This window comes from Bos grunniens, chromosome 3 (genome assembly GCF_055505025.1).
Source record: "Bos grunniens cultivar Pamir isolate PY7600 chromosome 3, Bosgru_T2T1.0, whole genome shotgun sequence".
In the NCBI taxonomy this organism is placed as follows: domain Eukaryota; kingdom Metazoa; phylum Chordata; class Mammalia; order Artiodactyla; family Bovidae; genus Bos; species Bos grunniens.
In genome coordinates, this window is record NC_141167.1 from 120061707 (window position 1) to 120078847 (window position 17141).

Below are 17141 nucleotides of genomic sequence, written 5' to 3' on the forward strand. Positions count from 1 at the left end.
ATTTTTGGTCTCTGCAGCTGGTGCTATGGGGCTCTTTGGTGGTGAATAGCCTGACACAGTGCTCAGTATGAGGAAATAATAACTACTTCAGCTACCCAAGATTCTCCAAAATTGCCTGAGCAATTTAAAATCCAAAGCTGGTGACTAAGAATTGGTGTTTTAATCATCTTTTCCAGTGGAAATGGGGCCCAAACAGACAGATGAGACCTAGGCTTTCAGATGACAAGGACTAAAAGCTCAGCAAGTCTAAAAACTCAGCACCAGGGTTATGGCTTGTGTCTTCCAGCCCTTGGAAGTGCCAGCAGTGGACTGAATTGTCCTCCTGGTTCAACTCATACAGGCCAAGGCCATTATGAAGTCTTTTGGCAGGCCAATTCTACCCCCAGCAATGGTATCAACTCATCCTTCTGACCCTCACCCAGTCACTTATTATTTCATTGCACACATAGAACTGGTTTGGAAATGCCATGAATTAAATGGATATCAGTGCAATGGTACTCTGAGAAAAGGGCCTAGCCCCAGTCAGGTGGTTCCGGAGAAGACCAAAGAGATGTTGAGGAAGAAACTTTCTTCAGCAGTTGTCCATGGATCCACAGACAGAGGATGGAGCCTGCTGAAGTAGAGGGATACAGAGACCAAGCAACACTGTCTGCCAGTGATTTGACCTAACCAAGTATCCCACCATAACAGTGTGGGGTGAAAAGCTTTGACAAAAGTCTGTCAAAGAAAGTAGAGACCAGCACTCACCTAAGGTTAGAGTTTTGGGGGTTAAATATTCAGACAAGAAAGAAAAAAAAACTCAGCTTTTTCCTTGAAGAAAAATGAACATTTAAAGAGTGAACCAGCTTCTCATGCCTTGGGTAGCAATCAGCAATTTGGGCTGGGCTCAGCGAGGCAATTCTTCTTTTGGTTTTATCTGGGATCACTCATGTTTGCAATCAGCTGAGAGTTGATAGGCTGCCAGTTAGAGTGATGGGATAACTGGGCCCTTTCATCATGCAGCAGGCCAGCCAGGCTAATTTACCTGGTGGTGATGCACAGTTCCCAAAAGCAGCAAGAGAGGACAAATTCCCTCATGCACAAGAATCTGTCAAGTTTCTGCTTCTATCATATCTGTTATTAGGCCACTGGCTAAATCAAATAATATGGCCAATCCCAAATCAAGGGGTTGAGAAATAGACGGCACCTCTTGATGAGAAGAGAAGAGTTTGTAGCCTTTTTTTTTTTTTTTTTTACCAATCTATACAAATTATGAAATCCAGAGAGTCCTAGATTTGAGATTTAAGCAAAATCTATCCTTCAGGCAGGGGTAGGAGTAGAAAAGGGCTTCCCAGATGGTGCTAGTGTTAAAGAACCCACCTGCCAATGCCAGAGACAAACCAGAGAAGCAGGTTTGACCCCTGGGTTGGGAAGATCCCCTGGAGGAGGGCATGGCAACCCACTCCAGTATTCTTGCCTAGAGAATCCCATGGACAGAGGAGCCTGGTGGGTTACAGTCTATGGGGTCGCAAAGAGTCAGACATGACTGAAGCGACTTAGCATGCACACACGGAGTAGGAAGTGCTCCTTCCTGAGAAAGCAATATCCCTCATCTCCCAAAAGCATCTAGAGTGGCAGCCTGGTGAGGCCCAGGGATGCCTGCTCCACACTCAGGTGTCCTGGGATGATGAAACTGGGCTGGGCAGGAACAACTCATGGTAAATGAAGTCTAAAACACACAGAAGAGCCAGCAGAGCCTGTGGAGGAAATGGCCCATATTCAACATATAGTGAGACCATACATTCTTTTCTTCTTAGATTCTTTCTCATTTTTCTTTCTTTTGCTTTATTCTCTTCTCCTCTTTTTTTCCCCTCTTCTCTTTCATATGTGTATTTTAAACATTTATCAAAAGGCACCTGATGACAACCTAATCAAGAGTGCAGAGGGACACGGGGCTCTGTGTGTGGCACCAACCTGTGGACAGTCCAGGAAAGGGGAGGACGAGAAGAGCCCTTGATGTCCAAGACTCACGTCGCTATGACAAAAGAGAAAAAGCAGTTCATGTTCTCAGAATGAAAAAAGAAACACCACTTTGACAGCTCTTGTTTTGTTCCAGCCAAGAACTGTCATTAGGAACAGCCAATTGAAGTCATTTCTGTGATTGTCCGGCAGGTCATGGTCACTGAGCTCACCACAGGCCTGATTTCAGTGTAACAACAGTCATTGACGAGTGACTGGGAAGTGATGGGGCTAAAAGGTGTATTTTGCCTGAAGCTATCTTCCACTGTGGGTGAAGGCCTTCTAATAGCAGTAATCGGTTCTGTTTCTAAGCACAGCACAGGAGGTATGGAAAAGCAGACTGTAGTATAGGCATTATCTGGAGATTAGCAGTCCAGAGCTAACTCTCTTTCAGAAATGGAAAAGGAATCCTGGTTTGGCTAAGGGAGGAGACAGGGCGGGATGAACTCTGTGGGTGAGAAACTCCATGTGTAGGAATGTGTTCACCTGTACTTGTTTTCTTGATAAGTTTCTCAAACTAGTTAGATGGGCACTGAGGTTTGCAATCAGCCTCCCTTAAAGGCTGCCCCCCATCCCTTGCCAAAGCAAAGATCAGCAAATCTTCCAAGGTGGTGGCCCAAGAAGGTCCAGGGCCTGCTGGCTCTTGGATTTGTGTCTTGTTCCCATGTTCTGTTCCCAATTCCTAGTCATTCAGAGAGTTGTCTTGAAAACAAACATCAGACCACAAGGGACATCCTGGTTGGAAAGTCACTCTGGGGAAAGAACAGAAAAAGCCTGATTAAAGAAACACAACCAATGGCTCCCTGGGAAGAATCCACACCTGTTCAGAGCCTAGCACACTCTGACTTTTAGGACATTTCATTAAGCTTGTGACTACTGCCCCTAAGCCTCAATTGGTGCTGAAGCCAACACACATCTCATAGAACTTAGTTCCATGACCACAGAAAAACCTCTCACCCCTTTGGGGATAACTAAAATGTTTACATTTCCACAACAGTTGGTGTGGATGGTGCACCGTACAGCTGACATCACCTGAAAGTTCCTTCTCTACTCATAATACTTGGGTCATTGCAGGTTTTGTTTTGGAGGGGTTAATAATCATGCCAGAACCTTTTTATGTTCATGTTCTCTCCCCATACAAATGTGCTGCTTGGAACCATGAGAAAAACAAAACCACAAGAGAGGCAGGGTAACTGAGGAGGGGGCAGTAGCACCCAGGCTTGGAGAGGGCCTCTGGAGCACAGAGGCACCCTGGAAACCCACAATGATCTGTGGTTTGTCCCCCAACAATCTCTCAGGTTCAGAGCTCACATTAGGGGGCTGCAGGATTCACTGGGCTGCTCTTGGCTTTTAGAGGGAAAACAATAAAGTCTAAAAAAGGCCACTTACAGAGACAAATGAGTTGGGCAGGGCCGGAAAGATTTCCTTCACATATACAGGCACAGTACAGTTTACACTCAATAAAACGTCAAGGGAAAAAAAGAAGTGAGTTGTCCTTCATAAATACCAACGGCTTCTCTGGAATCTGGACTCTTCCGGCATTTGATGCAAGTTACAAACCCTCACCCTAAAGGGAGCAGGGGCTAGGGAGGAACGCACACATAAGCATGCATAGAGCATAGATCGTCAGAATGCAGACCTCAGAAACCCACCTAAAGGCCTGTGGTGGGAATGAAGCCCTAGAATCCCTGATGCTAAATGCTTCTTAAAGCTGGCCATTAATGCTAATCTGCTACTTCTGCTTGTTTTCAACGCTCCGGGCTCCAAGCCCAGTTACTTCACCTGGTCCTGCCTGGGTAGAAGGAGGTGGGGGACAAACCAGCCTAACATCCGGATTCCCCAAGCAGGAGAGCCTGCTCTCTCCACCTGGGCCCCACCGGGTGTCTGCGCATCTAGGGCAGGGCCCTCCTGCTCTGTTCGCCTTCCTCCCCAGCCCCGCGGCCCCCGGTTGGCGATCGTGCCCACCGGCCCCCGGGGAGGCCGCCTGGGCCTCACCGTCTTCTTCGCCGGTGTCTCCTTCTTCCTCTTCTTCTCCGAGTTGCTGTGGTAGGGCAGGTCGCGGCCGCGGTAGGACGGGCCCCGGCTGAGCTCGAGCTCGCTGTAGGGAGGCAACGTGTCGTCGGGCGTGTCCTCCTCGTCGTCTGGAGGCGCGCCCGCCTCGTAGGTGGCCGGCGGCGACCAGGCGTAGTAGGAGGCGCTGCGAGGGCCGAGCTGTGAGCTCAGCTTCGACGGCGTCTCGAGGCTGCCGCCGCGGCTGGCGCCCTCTGGCCGCACCTGCCGCTCCAGCCCGGACCCGCGAAACGAGTGGTCGTACTTGGGCGTGGTGCCCGGCGTGCGGCTCACCAGGCGCGGCAAGTGCGCGTCGTCCGGCGGCCGCCGGCGCGGGGGGCTGTAGGACCAGCCGCGGTCCGCGTCGGTCAGGGGCTCCCGGCTGCGGCTCCGCGGCCCATAGTACTCCTCCAGCGAGCCGTCCTGGTAGAGGCCCCCGTGCGCCCGCGCCTCCGAGCGCTCGAAGCGGCTCCCACCTCGGAGGTCCTGCTTGTTGCCGTCCGCCCTGCGGGACCGCGGGCCGTAGGAGTCGGCAAAGGCCGCGAGCTCATCCATGGAGACGGCCGGCACCCCGGTGGCGAAGTTCTTCCGGGACAGCATCTCCGATTTGGAGCGCTGCTGGCTGCGGACAGAGGAGGCGCTGGTCAGTCCTTGAAAGGCCCAGGTACCCAAGACCTGTCAGACGCGCGAGGCAGGGAGCTGAGCTGGGATCTAAGGACCCCATCGCGGCTGGGGCCTCGCTCAGGAGACTGCGCGGCCCGACACGGCTCTGCTCCTGGCTGGATGTATCACCCCAGGCACCTCTCACGCCTCAGAATCACAGCCAAGTCAAGGCGTCCGCCCATCTGGTGAGTTAGCGTTAAGGATTAACGGGTTGTGTGAAAAAAACCTCTTTGTGATCTACACGGTGCTGAAACACACGTGGGCCTTCTTTTGGCCATTATGATATGACCTCTGGTTGACAGCCTCCTGACTCACTTCTCACACCCTCGAAGCCGGCATGGGCGATGTGGCCTGCTGTCCAAACAGCTGTGGCCCACGGAGCCCTGTATTATTTGGTGAGAAACAGAGAGGCCTTTTCCTTCCTCAGAGTGAAGGGCAAGTTACCTCGTGGGGCAACAGGCCAGAGGGACCCCGCAGTTGGTTCTTTGGGAGAAGAGCAATAGCTACTGTCCTTCGATATAAAGGATAAGTGAGTGGGGAAGGTGCTATCCGGGCATTGGCCATACCAAACCAAACACACATCTTGTCCCTTCACATTCACTGGCCACATGACCCTGTGTAAGTCCCTTAGAATTTTTTAAGTTTCAGTTTCCCCAGCTAAAACTGGAAGGACATTAATAGTACCTGCCTTTTAGAATTATGAGAATCAAATCCAACAGTATAACATAATTGGCATTTGACTTTTCACAAAACAAATGATCAAAAATGAGAGAGATGATGGGTGGGGTCTTTTAGAGGTTACAAGATAAAATATATGAGAAGGGCAGAGAAATGTCAACAGGGTTCATTAAAGGGTCTAGAGAATCCTCTTCAAAGAGCCTTGACTGATTACTTCTGCACATGGTGCCCCAAGCGTTCCCTTGCTTAATACATGTGGGAAAGGGGTGTTCAATAGGCACAGAGAGAGATGAGGCAAGATAACCTAGAAGGGCAGACAGAGATGTTCCCGGATCACTGCAGCCTCAGACCCATCCTGCCCCCCAGCTTTTGGCTCCTCATGCCCAGCACCGGAGCTGCCTTGCCACAGTTAGCCTCACCTGTGCCTGAAGCTCTCCCGATCCTCTTTGTTATACTCCATGGCCGAGGGCCCCCGGCTGGCCCCACTGCTGCCTCCCATGACCCCTGACCAGTAGTCAGGATTGCTCTCCAAGTCCCCAGACACAGGGAACTGCTTGTTCCGCATCTGATGGTAAGATTGGCGGAAACTGCTGTCCTCCTCATGCAGAGAGCTGAGTTCCGAGATGGTGTTGTTATCTGCAAGGACAAAAACTAGGCATGACAGAGCTTTCTACCTGTAGGACAGAACAGGAACTTGGTTAAGGGCTAACACTGGAATCTTTGGGAAACTCCCACCCGAGGGTCTCAGTCCTGTCCAGGGTGGGTTGTAGTCCTGAACTAATGGTATTTGTGTTCTCAGCTCAGCAGCAACTGGCTTCAGTTGGAAGCCTAGTTGCCGACAGAGGGGAGGCTTCCCACATGCTCTGTTCTTAGAATAGGAAAACAATTGTTATTGTTCCACCTAAGGCAGGCTTTCCAGAACTTAGGCTCTCTGCAGCTGGTCTCCTCCTAGTATATCATCCTCGCTCAAATATTTTGCTTCTTCTTGTTTAAATCAGTGATGAGCCATGATGATCCCAGCCATGAGGCAAAGGGGGCAAAATGAGAGAAAAGCCACAGATCACAGTATCTTCCCTGCTGTTATCTGAGTCCCAAGATGGAGCCTTCAGAGCCAGTCCCATGCTGTGGTTCACACGCACCCCATCCCAGCTGCTGCTGTGCCCCTCCCCACAGAGCAAGGAGCCCACAGGACAAAGAGAGTGTGCACACCCTGCTCCTGGATGTTCATCCAGGAATTTGGAATATTTTCCCTGAACAGTACCAAGCTCATTTCTGTGGCTTGAGTAGACCTCTTCACTCCCCAGACTGTTCAGGTGTATGTGGCCATGGATGGCCAGGATAGCTGTTTGGAAGTGTAGGAAGAAATGGGGAAGGCTAGGCTGCACTTATGGTCCATGGACCTCCACTTATGCTCTAGTCCCAGCCCAAAAATGTAAAAAAGGAGGGGATGGTCACAGCTTTCTCATTTTTTAGGGTGGCCTAAGTAGCTTTTCACAAAAGCACTTGTGAATAAGGACCAGAATCACAATTTGGAAAGAAAAAAAAAAAAAAAGAAACTATTTATTTAGAAAACTTTGAAATGGATTGAATTTCATATTACTTAAAAAATAAATCTAGCAAATCTATTTGTAATGTAACTGAATCCATTGAAAATCCATTGTTTTCTAAAAATCCTTTGAACTTCAAACTATTATCAGAATCAACAATTATAAGTTGTAGGGCCTGGCTGCCGAATGAGAGGTAAACTAAGATCAGATGTGGGAAGCACAAGTGTGTGTCTCATGTTCCCCTCTACTTTATCTCCTCCCTATCCCCAACAGTCCTTAGAGGAGCAGAGGAATTTTGCTGGCTCCCACCCCTGAAGGGAAGGGTGGGCCTCCCTGCACAGCATAAACACAATCTCCTTACGAGGACACAGGGCTGAGCAGGAATGCCATTCAGTTTGGTCATGTGATCAGTTGGTTTTGAATTATAATCTAAGTCTTTTGTTCCTTATAAGGAGAATGGTCTAGTGCCTGCCTATTTCAAAGGGAAATAACTCAGATCCTATTGATTAATAAAATCTTGTCTTCCTTTTCTCACGATGCCAGTGAATTCCAGTCTTCTGGGAACCCCACAGAAGAGAACTTTAAAATGCACCAAGTGTGTTTATTGGAAAATTACATTATTGGCTCAGAACTTGCCTTAAACTTCAGGGAATAATGGACATTATTCATCTCTCCAGATGTGAGGGAGAGATGTTTCTCCATTCATATGATGGATAGTCCAGGATGTATGCTGTTCTGAAACTTCTGCCACAGTGAACGTGAACATCAACATCCCCCACTTCAGAGACACCTAGCAGTGGGACTCTAGGACAGCAGAGGCAAACTTCGTGTAAAGGGCCAGGTAGTAAGCACTGTGGGCTTTGCAAGTCTTCCTGTCACAACTATTCAACTCTGCTACTGCAATAGGAAAGGAATCATGGGTAAGACAAGTAGATTGGCATGGCTGTGTTCCAAGAAAATTTACTTCAAAAATAGGAGGTGGAACATATGTGCCCTGGGAGCTGTGGTTTGCTGATTCCAGACTAAAATATCCCCAGAGCAAGCCCCTACTTACAGGGAGCAGGTGAATGAGGCTCACACATTCTGGGAAATTCATAGGCCTGACCCTGAAACTCCCATGCCTCACAGAATCTATTACTCCTTTGCCACACCTGCAACTAGGTGTGGCTCATTTTATGATGAGATCTTTAAGACCATCCCGTGGCCATGATCCATCCCAGGGTTTACTTTGCTCTTCGGGGATAGAACCTCTCAAAGTAAGGAGAACTTAGATTTCTGCTTCATCTCTGTGCAGTTATTGCAATGTGAACTTAGATTTCTGCTTCATCTCTGTGCAGTTATTGCAATGTGAACTTAGATTTCTGCTTCATCTCTGTGCAGTTATTGCAATGTGTAGGTTCCAAGAGCTCTGGGTTCAATTCTGGCACTGGCAGTGAGTACTGGCACTGGTTACTTTCCCCTCGACCTCCCTTTCCTCCTCCATAAAATGAGGGAGGTACATTCAACAATCTCAGTCTCTTTCTTCCCGCTCCAACATCCTAAAGTCCCAAGAGTTAGAAGGCTGTGATCTTTGAATATAAACTGCTACTGCAGCCATAGCACCATCCACAGTTGGCTCCAAAGTTTCTAGTTAGCAGCAAAGCACAGGACAGCAAACCACAGACCTGGGTTGTAGTCCTGATACTGTCATTTCCACCTTCTGGGCTTCAGTTTCTTCATCTGTTGACCCAGGCCACCCCTTGGACTCTTAAGATTCCTTGGTCATTACCTTCTGGCTAGCCAGGCCTTTGGAGACCACTTTAATCCAGGCAGACAGGAGACATCATCTCAACCGGGATCTACCCTTTATTTTTAACCTCTGTTTTTTCTCTGAGCTGTGAGTTCACAGATTTCCTCCACGGGCTTTCTCCTTGGACTCTGACTCTCTCTCTGTCTGTCCCCTTACAGGGATCCATGACAACACTGTTACAACTAGCTTGTCAAGTGCAGTGACATCTGCATTCCTGACATTCCAATCTGGAGATGGTCTTTTTATAGCCAGTGTGGTGGGAGGAGGCAGCAATGGATGCAACTCAGACAGGATGAAATTAGAATCGCAAACTGGGAGGAATATGTTGTCCTTAATCTGAATCAAGTTCCTCTAGTCTGGGTCTGTTTTCCCAACAATGCCATTGAGTCTGGAGTTGGTTCCAAGACAAGGAGGGTTCAAAGAGAGCAATGTAGTGACCGCACTCCCACGCCTGCCAGCACCTCTGACAATTAGCCCATCCATGTCAGACCTGCCCTGTGCTGCTTTTCATGATAGACAGTAATGTGGAGTCCAAATCAAGAATCAGCTATGTCAGCGGCAAAGTCTCCACGGTCTGTGGGTGAGTTAAGCGTTGGGGCCCTGCCGCCTACAGACTCAATAATTAAAACATTCTTTTGACTTTTTGCTTGCCCCTCAGTCTCTGCCACTAGGTATCTGAAAGGAATGTAGGCATCTTTTTTATGAGATTCATTTGGCAGACTTGTTCTTTTACTTTCATTGATATGGCAAGTTGGCAGCTGGACTGTCATTCGAGGCTAGGGCCTTTCATGTTGGAAAAAACTGACACTGAAGCTTCCCCATTGTAAGCCATTATTTTGAATATATTTTAAAGGGAGTAGTAGGGAAAGGCTGTTTTAATAAAATGGTGCCAACCCCACTGCACAGCCCAGCAATACTGACTGCCCCATGCGAGAGGCAACAGAAGCCAAGATGGTACATGATGCTCTATTCTTTTTTTTAAAAATCCTATTATAGTTTATTACAGGATATTGGATATAGTTCCCTGTTATCACCCTATCCTTCATACCAGAACCCTTTTTTTCTTTCCTCCCTGTACTCAAAGCTACTTTCTTTAGCGTGGTGTCACCAGCACCCCTACTCATTCTGACCCTGAAAGCTCAGGGTTCCCCATATATGGTCACCCCCAAATCCCTTTTAGCATGATGCACGGAACACATAAAACTAACAGATGCTCACATCTGCTTCTCATCCTTCTGGCTGGATCAAACTGAGCCAGCTCCTTCTCAACATAGTATAAGACCTTCATGGAGTCTCTCTCTTTATCAGCTTGGATCCGGTAACCTTTGCGAACTGTTGAGAAACAAACAAGATAGTAAGCTGAAAAAAAATCAGGAAAAGGTGACTTCCATGTAACTTACCAGTAGAAAACATGGGTCCCAGATAGGGACCCATGTGATTCAACTCTTTTTTAAATCACCCAGAAATAGTAACCTATATTTCTATATATGGAACCATACCCTTTATCAGATGGTTCCATTAGAATGGAGGATTGGCACATCAAGAAAAAACTTCTGTTCCAGTAACCTCTCCTTCCTACTTCCTGACCTCTTATAGCTCCACTTAAAGATTATCTTCTCAAAGTTTGGGGGAGTATACTCACACTAAAAAAGACCACTTTCTAGACTAGGGATACAGATCACTCTACAGTCTGAGGATCATACCTTCACTTGGAAGCACATGTAGCTTTAAAACAGATACCCAAACATCAGAGACCTTGACACAGGTGGCCTAAAAGCCTGTAGTTGCCTGTACAAAAATTCCATAACTAGGCGATGCCTAAGAGCTAATATTAGATTGCAGGCTTTATACACAGTAGAACAAAATAAAATGCATGGATTACTAATTATGGTTCCATTATTATTTCTTTAGCATTTTCCCCTTAGGAAAGGGAATACCATATTTTAGACATGATTAAGTCAATCTGCTGCAATGTGGTTACAGGCAGGTGCTATTTTCAGGGCTTAGTAAAAATAAAACAAAACTAAAGCGTGAGAGATAATACCATCCTCTACGTTCTCATCACTCACGTTGGCAGAGACAAAGGCTGCTGAAGCCTGGTATCACTTAAGCATCAACCTAATCCAATACCAGCCCCAAGGGTGATCAGACACAGACAGCTCTAATATTCACATATAAGACAAAGAGAAAACAAGAAAGAGAAAGGACTGGGATGGGGACAGAACAGCAGGGGTAACAGACAAGGCCTGCGGGCACTGGGACGTGCTAGGCACCGCGCTACGTGCTTTCCGTGGACTCAGTCCTCGCAACTGCATAAGGAGTCAGCTGTTAGCAGCCGTGCTTCACGGACGAGGAAACTTTGGTTCAGAGCAGTTTTATAACTTGCTCAGCAATAAGTGGCAGTGCCGGGACTGGAATGTAGTCTGAAGGAAGCCCAACAATACTGGGCCACCTGTCTGTCTGGAGTCTGGGGCCAGAAGCAGCAGAGAGAGATGAAAGGAAGACAAAAAGGAAGAACCCAGAGGTGGACCTTGGGCATCCGAGGCACTGTCCTACCATGCAGCCAGTCAGGACCATACAATGGGGATGGAAACAGATGACCCACCCCCAATACTCTCTATTCCCAGAGCAGGGAAAATACCACAAGGAAACCACACAACTGCACGTGTCTCTGGAGAAAGTTCTGCGTTCTGCTCTCTGATTATGTTCCCTTGCTGTGGTCATAGCCCCCTACACAAGCATGTATGTGGAAGATTAAAATATCATCTTTCACAGACTCTAATCACAGCCCTGGTGTTGAAAACTGGAAAGACGCCCACACATCCATTTGCAGGTGCACTGGTTTTCTCTATAAGCATAGGATGGACAGTCCACCTTCAGCTTCAATTGTGGAATTACTTTAAAAAATTAATGAATCTCAGCACACGCTTTTTAGTGACACCTTCTCCCAGAGGTTAGATCCTTAATCCTTATGCAGAAGCAATTATTAGCAGAAATGGTTTTATTTATCAGCCTCCACACCCTCCCATCTCTGCAGAGGCGTTTACAGAGTAGCACAGACAGTTCAATTAAAATGCAATTATCCCACGGAACTGCTATGTCTGTTCTGAGGTGTTTGTGTCTGATGAATAAAACACAGGGCTAGGAAGTGGGGAACTGGGCACCCTGTAGGCCACGAGGACCTCAAATAAGTGGTGACCTATCCAGGATTCAGTTTGCATGTCCACAAAATACAACTAATAATTTTCACCTTTTAAATAATCTTATAAGTCAGAGAAGACAAATACATAAATGAAAAAAAGAAGACAACAAAGACCAACTCAGTGGAGCACTTTGAGTTCTTTGTAATTATTAGGGGTGGCGCAAACAACATCTCATCCAAAAGACTTTCTTTTTCTCCAGCTAGAAAAGTTTTCTCTTTTCTCTATCCAACCCCCAACTTACAAATCATTTACTTTGAACTTTCATCATATGTCCCTTAATATATTCCTACTTGTTTCAAATGATATGTATAAATGTCTAATCTTCCAAAAGATTCTTGAGGGAAAAGAATGCTTATCATTCTAGCTCAGTGGAACGCCCAGGATGGTGCTCTACAGAGTATATTCCTAAACAAACGTAGTATGTTTGTTTGAGCTGAAATGGTGCCAGCCTGGGGATGGGTGTGAGGTTAATGCTTTCTTAAGAAAGATTATTTACAGTAGAATTTCTCTCTCTAGATTGTAAACTTCCTGAGATCAAGGACCAGTTCTCTCTGTGTATCTATGATTCCTGAGCACCTAGCATAGAGCCTAGCACATTGCAGACACTCCAAACATGTGAGTTTGTATGAATGAATGAATGAAGTGAAAATCAGGAATAGAAACTGTATTACAGGGAATTGCAAAGTAAGGCAGAAGAGACATGTGGTGGGTTTGTTGGAGAATTTTGAACAGGAAGGGGAAGCCTTGAATGGTAGCTTGAGGGAGCAGCAAAGTTTAGGCAAGTTTTGTTATTTTTATTGATGATTATATTTTTAGTCTGCTTCCCTGGTGGCTCAGAGGTAAAGAATCCACTTGCCAGTGTAGGAGATGCAAATTTGATCCCTGGTCCAGGAAGATCCCCTGGAGAAGGAAATGGCAACCCACTCCAGTATTCTTGCTTGGAGAACCCCATGGACAAATGAGCCTGGGGGGCTACAGTCCATAGCACTGCAAAAGAGTCAGACACAACTTAGGGACTGTAAACAATATTTTTAGTTAAGAAAAGGAGCATGTTTATAGGCCTTAAAGAAGGGGTCTACTCTACCTGCAGCTGTGTCTTTAGGTGTTCTTAATATGTGAAGTGCTGTTATGGCAGACATTCAGTAATACTTAGATAAAGGGGGAAAAGTATTGCTATATGGAACAATGTACCAGCTGTACCCTGGTGGTAAGAGAAGGCTGCCACCCCAAGCAACAGTTGGAAATCTCCCTTAATTGCAACTTGGATTGGAGCTTAGATTGCTTTCTGTGTCGTTATAAGAATTTACGCTCCTAATTATGACACAGATTGATCATGTATGCATAGGTTATCATGCCTCTGAAAAGATGAAGATGTCAGCTTCACCTTTCAGTACTGGCATTATAAAGAGACATTACTGTACTACATATTGGGTTGGCCAAAAAGTTTGTTTGGGTTTTCCTGTAACATCTTATGAAAAACCTGAACACACCTTTTGGCCAGCCCAATACTTTCAGATTTTATTCTCAGTCACACCAGCTCATAATTTCAGAAATCTAAATCTGTCCCCTTTGTCGAAAAGGACAGAGTGGAGCACTGACAGACTTCAGAGGCATCATCCGTTTGGTTTCAGCAGTTAAAAAGCTAGGCGCTTCTCCCTTGAAAAGACTTTTTTTTTTAACCAAAAGCTGTAAATTCGATTAGGCAGCACACTATAATTCTCTCATTGTGGCAGGAACTGACTCTGTGTCACATATATGCTCAGGAGCATAGAAAACATCAGAAAACCTTTCTTGATCCCTCCAAGCAGATGAGACTTTGCCTTCTCTGAGCTGACATCAGAGATTAGTCTTATTACATGCTCCTTTCTATTTTTTTACTCATTTTATTTCCATTCACAAGCCGCCCAAAACCATTCTGCTGGACTGTAAACTCCTTGAGAAAAAATTTGTAGACATTCATTAAATTTTTCTTGATTTGAAAACAGAATGGTGTTGGGCTGATTTTTATCTGTAATTTAGATCAGAGAACTCTCTGAGGTGTGGTGATATTTTAAAAAGAAATATCCTACAATATTTAATAACAAATATCCTACAATATTTTTATTGGTCAAAGACCAGCATTTTTTGGAAAATGACTTTTTTCCTGGTGATGTTTCAGTTCAGGGTCAATGGAAGATTTATTTCTCTTTTGAATTTCAGTCTGGTCCAAGTCCTTTGGTTGGTGTGGTTTTCATACTTCAGCTCCTCTAATTTACTAGCCTCACCAACTTTGATTTTTACTGGAGAGGGAATATTGGGATATTCATTTTGATGCCAAATTTAAAAAATTCTTACTGTTAAAAGATAATTCTGATCCAATTAAGACTCAACTATTTTTCAGCTAATTTCCCCTTTAACACCAAATTCAATTTGTAGAACTTGCAAAAGTGTCTAAGGCAGATATCCATGGGTATATAGCCTTGTTCTTCCTGTCCTATCTTAATAAGCTAAGGAAGGCTGTTTATGGATAATGGAACAGCTGCCAGATTCCACCCCCAGGGTGGCAGCAGCTCAGCTGTGGGAGGAGTGATGCTTAAAATTTGCATATTCTCTGTATACATACAGTAGGCATATATCCTTATTAGTTTGAAAAATGACATTTCAAAACCCTACTTGCCTATTCAGTTCTTTTGTAAGAAGGATGAGTGGAGACCAGGTAGATATGAAAATAAAATGGATTCAAGCAAGGGAAGAGAGAAGTGCATTAATTAAGGTGGGAGATGATGGCAGCAATGACTAGGATAGTTGAGTAGAGATGGACCAATTCAAAGTTATTTTGAGATCCTATCTGAAGGACTTGGTGACCAACTGGATTCGAGAAGTGAGGAAGAGGAAGGGATAAGGATGTCTGGTTTGGGCTACTAGGTGGGTAATAATGCCATCCGCTGAAATGAGAAATGCTGGAGTTGGTCTGAGGTTGAGAAACAGCAGATGAATTCCATTTCCTAGATAGAGGTTGAATTGAAATTGAAAGACATTCAGGTAGAAATGTCCAGAAGGCAGTTGGATATGTGGGACTGAGGAACAGGAGAGAGGATGGACATAAAGACTGGCAGTCATCAGCATACAGATGATGACTGAGGCCATGAACAAGGTAAGATTTCCCAGGGAGAGGACCTTGGACAAAACAGAAACACCAACATCTAGGGGATGTGCAGAGGACGAACAGCCAGCATATAGTGAAATGGCTAGGAAAAGCTACAAAATACAGTGTTGAGGAGGGCAAAGAATATGAATGTATCATCAGGGGTGGCAAATGTTGAGAAGTCAAGGGGGGCAAGCTTTGGAAGGCATCCTTTAGACTTAGCAATAAGGCAGTCTTGGCAAGAGCTGGTCTTTGGAGTGGTGAAAGTGACAGCAAGACAGAAGTTAGCTGAGGAGAGGAAATGGAGACATTAAATATTCAAAACTCTATCAAGGAGTTTATCTGTGAAGAGGGGAAAGTGGACAGGGACACAGTATTAGAGGACTAAGGGTTTTTGCAAATTGTTGTATTTTAATGCGAGATCTGAGCATGTATTGAATGTGGATAGGAAGAAGTCACTGAAGAAGGAAAGGCTGGACCCATGAGGTGGGAATGGGGTGGGATTTAGAGAGTCAATAAAAAGAAAAACTTGACAAAGCAATGAATCCAGAGCAGGGCAGGAGGAGACAGTCCTTTTTTTTTTTTTTTTTGTAAAGGGGTAATAAATAGCTGCTATGAAGAATGGGAGAAGGAGTCAGGATTCCTTTTCTGTCTCCCCCATTTGGTAACTAACTGACTATACTATATATAGCTCATCAAAGATGCTTTTCAACTACACAGAACATTCAAAGAGTATTGTGTACAAATGTAATCTGAAAAATTACTGTTGCTAGATGATTACCCTAAAATTGAAGTAGCATAAAAATATAAAATAAGCTACATTTACATCTTTATAAATCAGCATTTCTTAACACTTCGAACATTCTTTGAAAAACAATCTACATGGAACACTAGCTTAAGCCACCTTTCTTAAAGGAGAAACAGCTAAATGCTATCAGTAATTCTGGCCACAGGACCATGAGTACAGAAATGTGCCTGGTAGGGATCATGAAGAATTCACTCCTGACTCAGTAAGCCAGATAACATGAGCCAGACTGGCTGTGGCCAAAGCTGGTTATGCATCCTCCCCTTTTTCCTGGGGAACAGAATTCTGACTGTTCATTTCTGAGGTGAATAGGTGTTTTGGCCTAACAGATGAGTCTTGGTGGGTCCAAGTCAATCTGGCTTAGGAATGGACACAGGACATAATTCTTGCCAATAAAATGACAGTAGAAGTCTGCTGGAAGGGAAGGAGACTTATGGACAAGCTTTCCTCCCTCTTGGGAAAAGGAACACAAGGAAGAAGCATATCTTTTCCATCTCTGAATGCATATAGTGTCTGAGACTATGGGATCCAGACGGGAGCTCGTCCAGGAGAACAGAGGATACACTCAGGATGCTGAACACAAGATGGAAAGAAGCAGGTCCTTCAGGGATGCCACTTGAACTCTTCCATTAACCAACCCCTGAACCACCTTACCTTGGAATTTCTCACTATGTGAAATCATATTTTTTTCCTGTTTTTTTTTTAAGCCACTTCTAACTACAGTTGGTTAGCATGGCAGGATGGAGTCAAAATGATTGAACTGCAACAAGCAGGAACTGGAAAAAAGTTGAAAATAGGACAGAAGTATTTGCCATCCTATAAATAATAGTTATTTTATTAAGAGAATCTACTCAATAAACTAAGGGGGAAGGGTCCCGGTGGGAAGGAAAGAGAAAGAAGATTGGGAGAAAAAGGCAGCGACGAGTCCTGTTAATGCCTCTTTTGTCCTCTGCATCCTTTGGGAAAATGGACTGTATTGTCTTTATTTCTCTAATACCCTGTGTGTCCTTGATTATTAACTTTTACTTCTCAGTCTATGACTCATTCCCAATCTCATACGTCAGAATTCCACTAATAGTTTCTGAGAGAGAAAAAACACAAGTACCAATTACTCACTGAGGATATCCACCCCTTCCATGGTGGAGCACTGACAGGTCACTAAATGATCTAGACCTTCGGCCCCCGATTCCCACTGAAGTCTGTCCAGAGCCCTCCGGGGGAGAAACGTCTGTTTCACCAACCCTAGTGGCTCATTTACAACTAGGAATCTAAAAGTCACCTCCTA

General features: G+C 45.3%; 1 protein-coding gene and 1 long non-coding RNA gene across 18 annotated transcripts in view; one reads left to right on the plus strand and one right to left on the minus strand.

The window, feature by feature from the left end:
* The window catches only part of LOC147377096 (uncharacterized), an 88683-nt gene that overhangs the window by 61213 nt on the left and 10329 nt on the right, over positions 1-17141 (plus strand). The window lies entirely within an intron of this gene.
* Positions 1-17141, minus strand: part of ILDR2 (immunoglobulin like domain containing receptor 2) — a 68908-nt gene that overhangs the window by 810 nt on the left and 50957 nt on the right. For 6 of the 17 annotated variants that reach the window (XM_086393874.1, XM_086393865.1, XM_086393872.1 and 3 more), the window contains 4 exons: positions 9943-10056; positions 5808-6024; positions 3994-4669; positions 1954-2014 (listed from right to left, as the gene is read on the minus strand). In XM_086393874.1, coding sequence (XP_086250000.1) covers positions 1954-2014; positions 3994-4669; positions 5808-6024; positions 9943-10056 — 1068 coding nt within the window. Of the gene's footprint in view, positions 1-1784; positions 2751-3387; positions 4670-5807; positions 6025-7515; positions 7833-9942; positions 10057-17141 lie in introns of those variants that run through there. The other 11 variants (XM_086393877.1, XM_086393875.1, XM_086393869.1 and 8 more) reach the window with 5 other exon arrangements.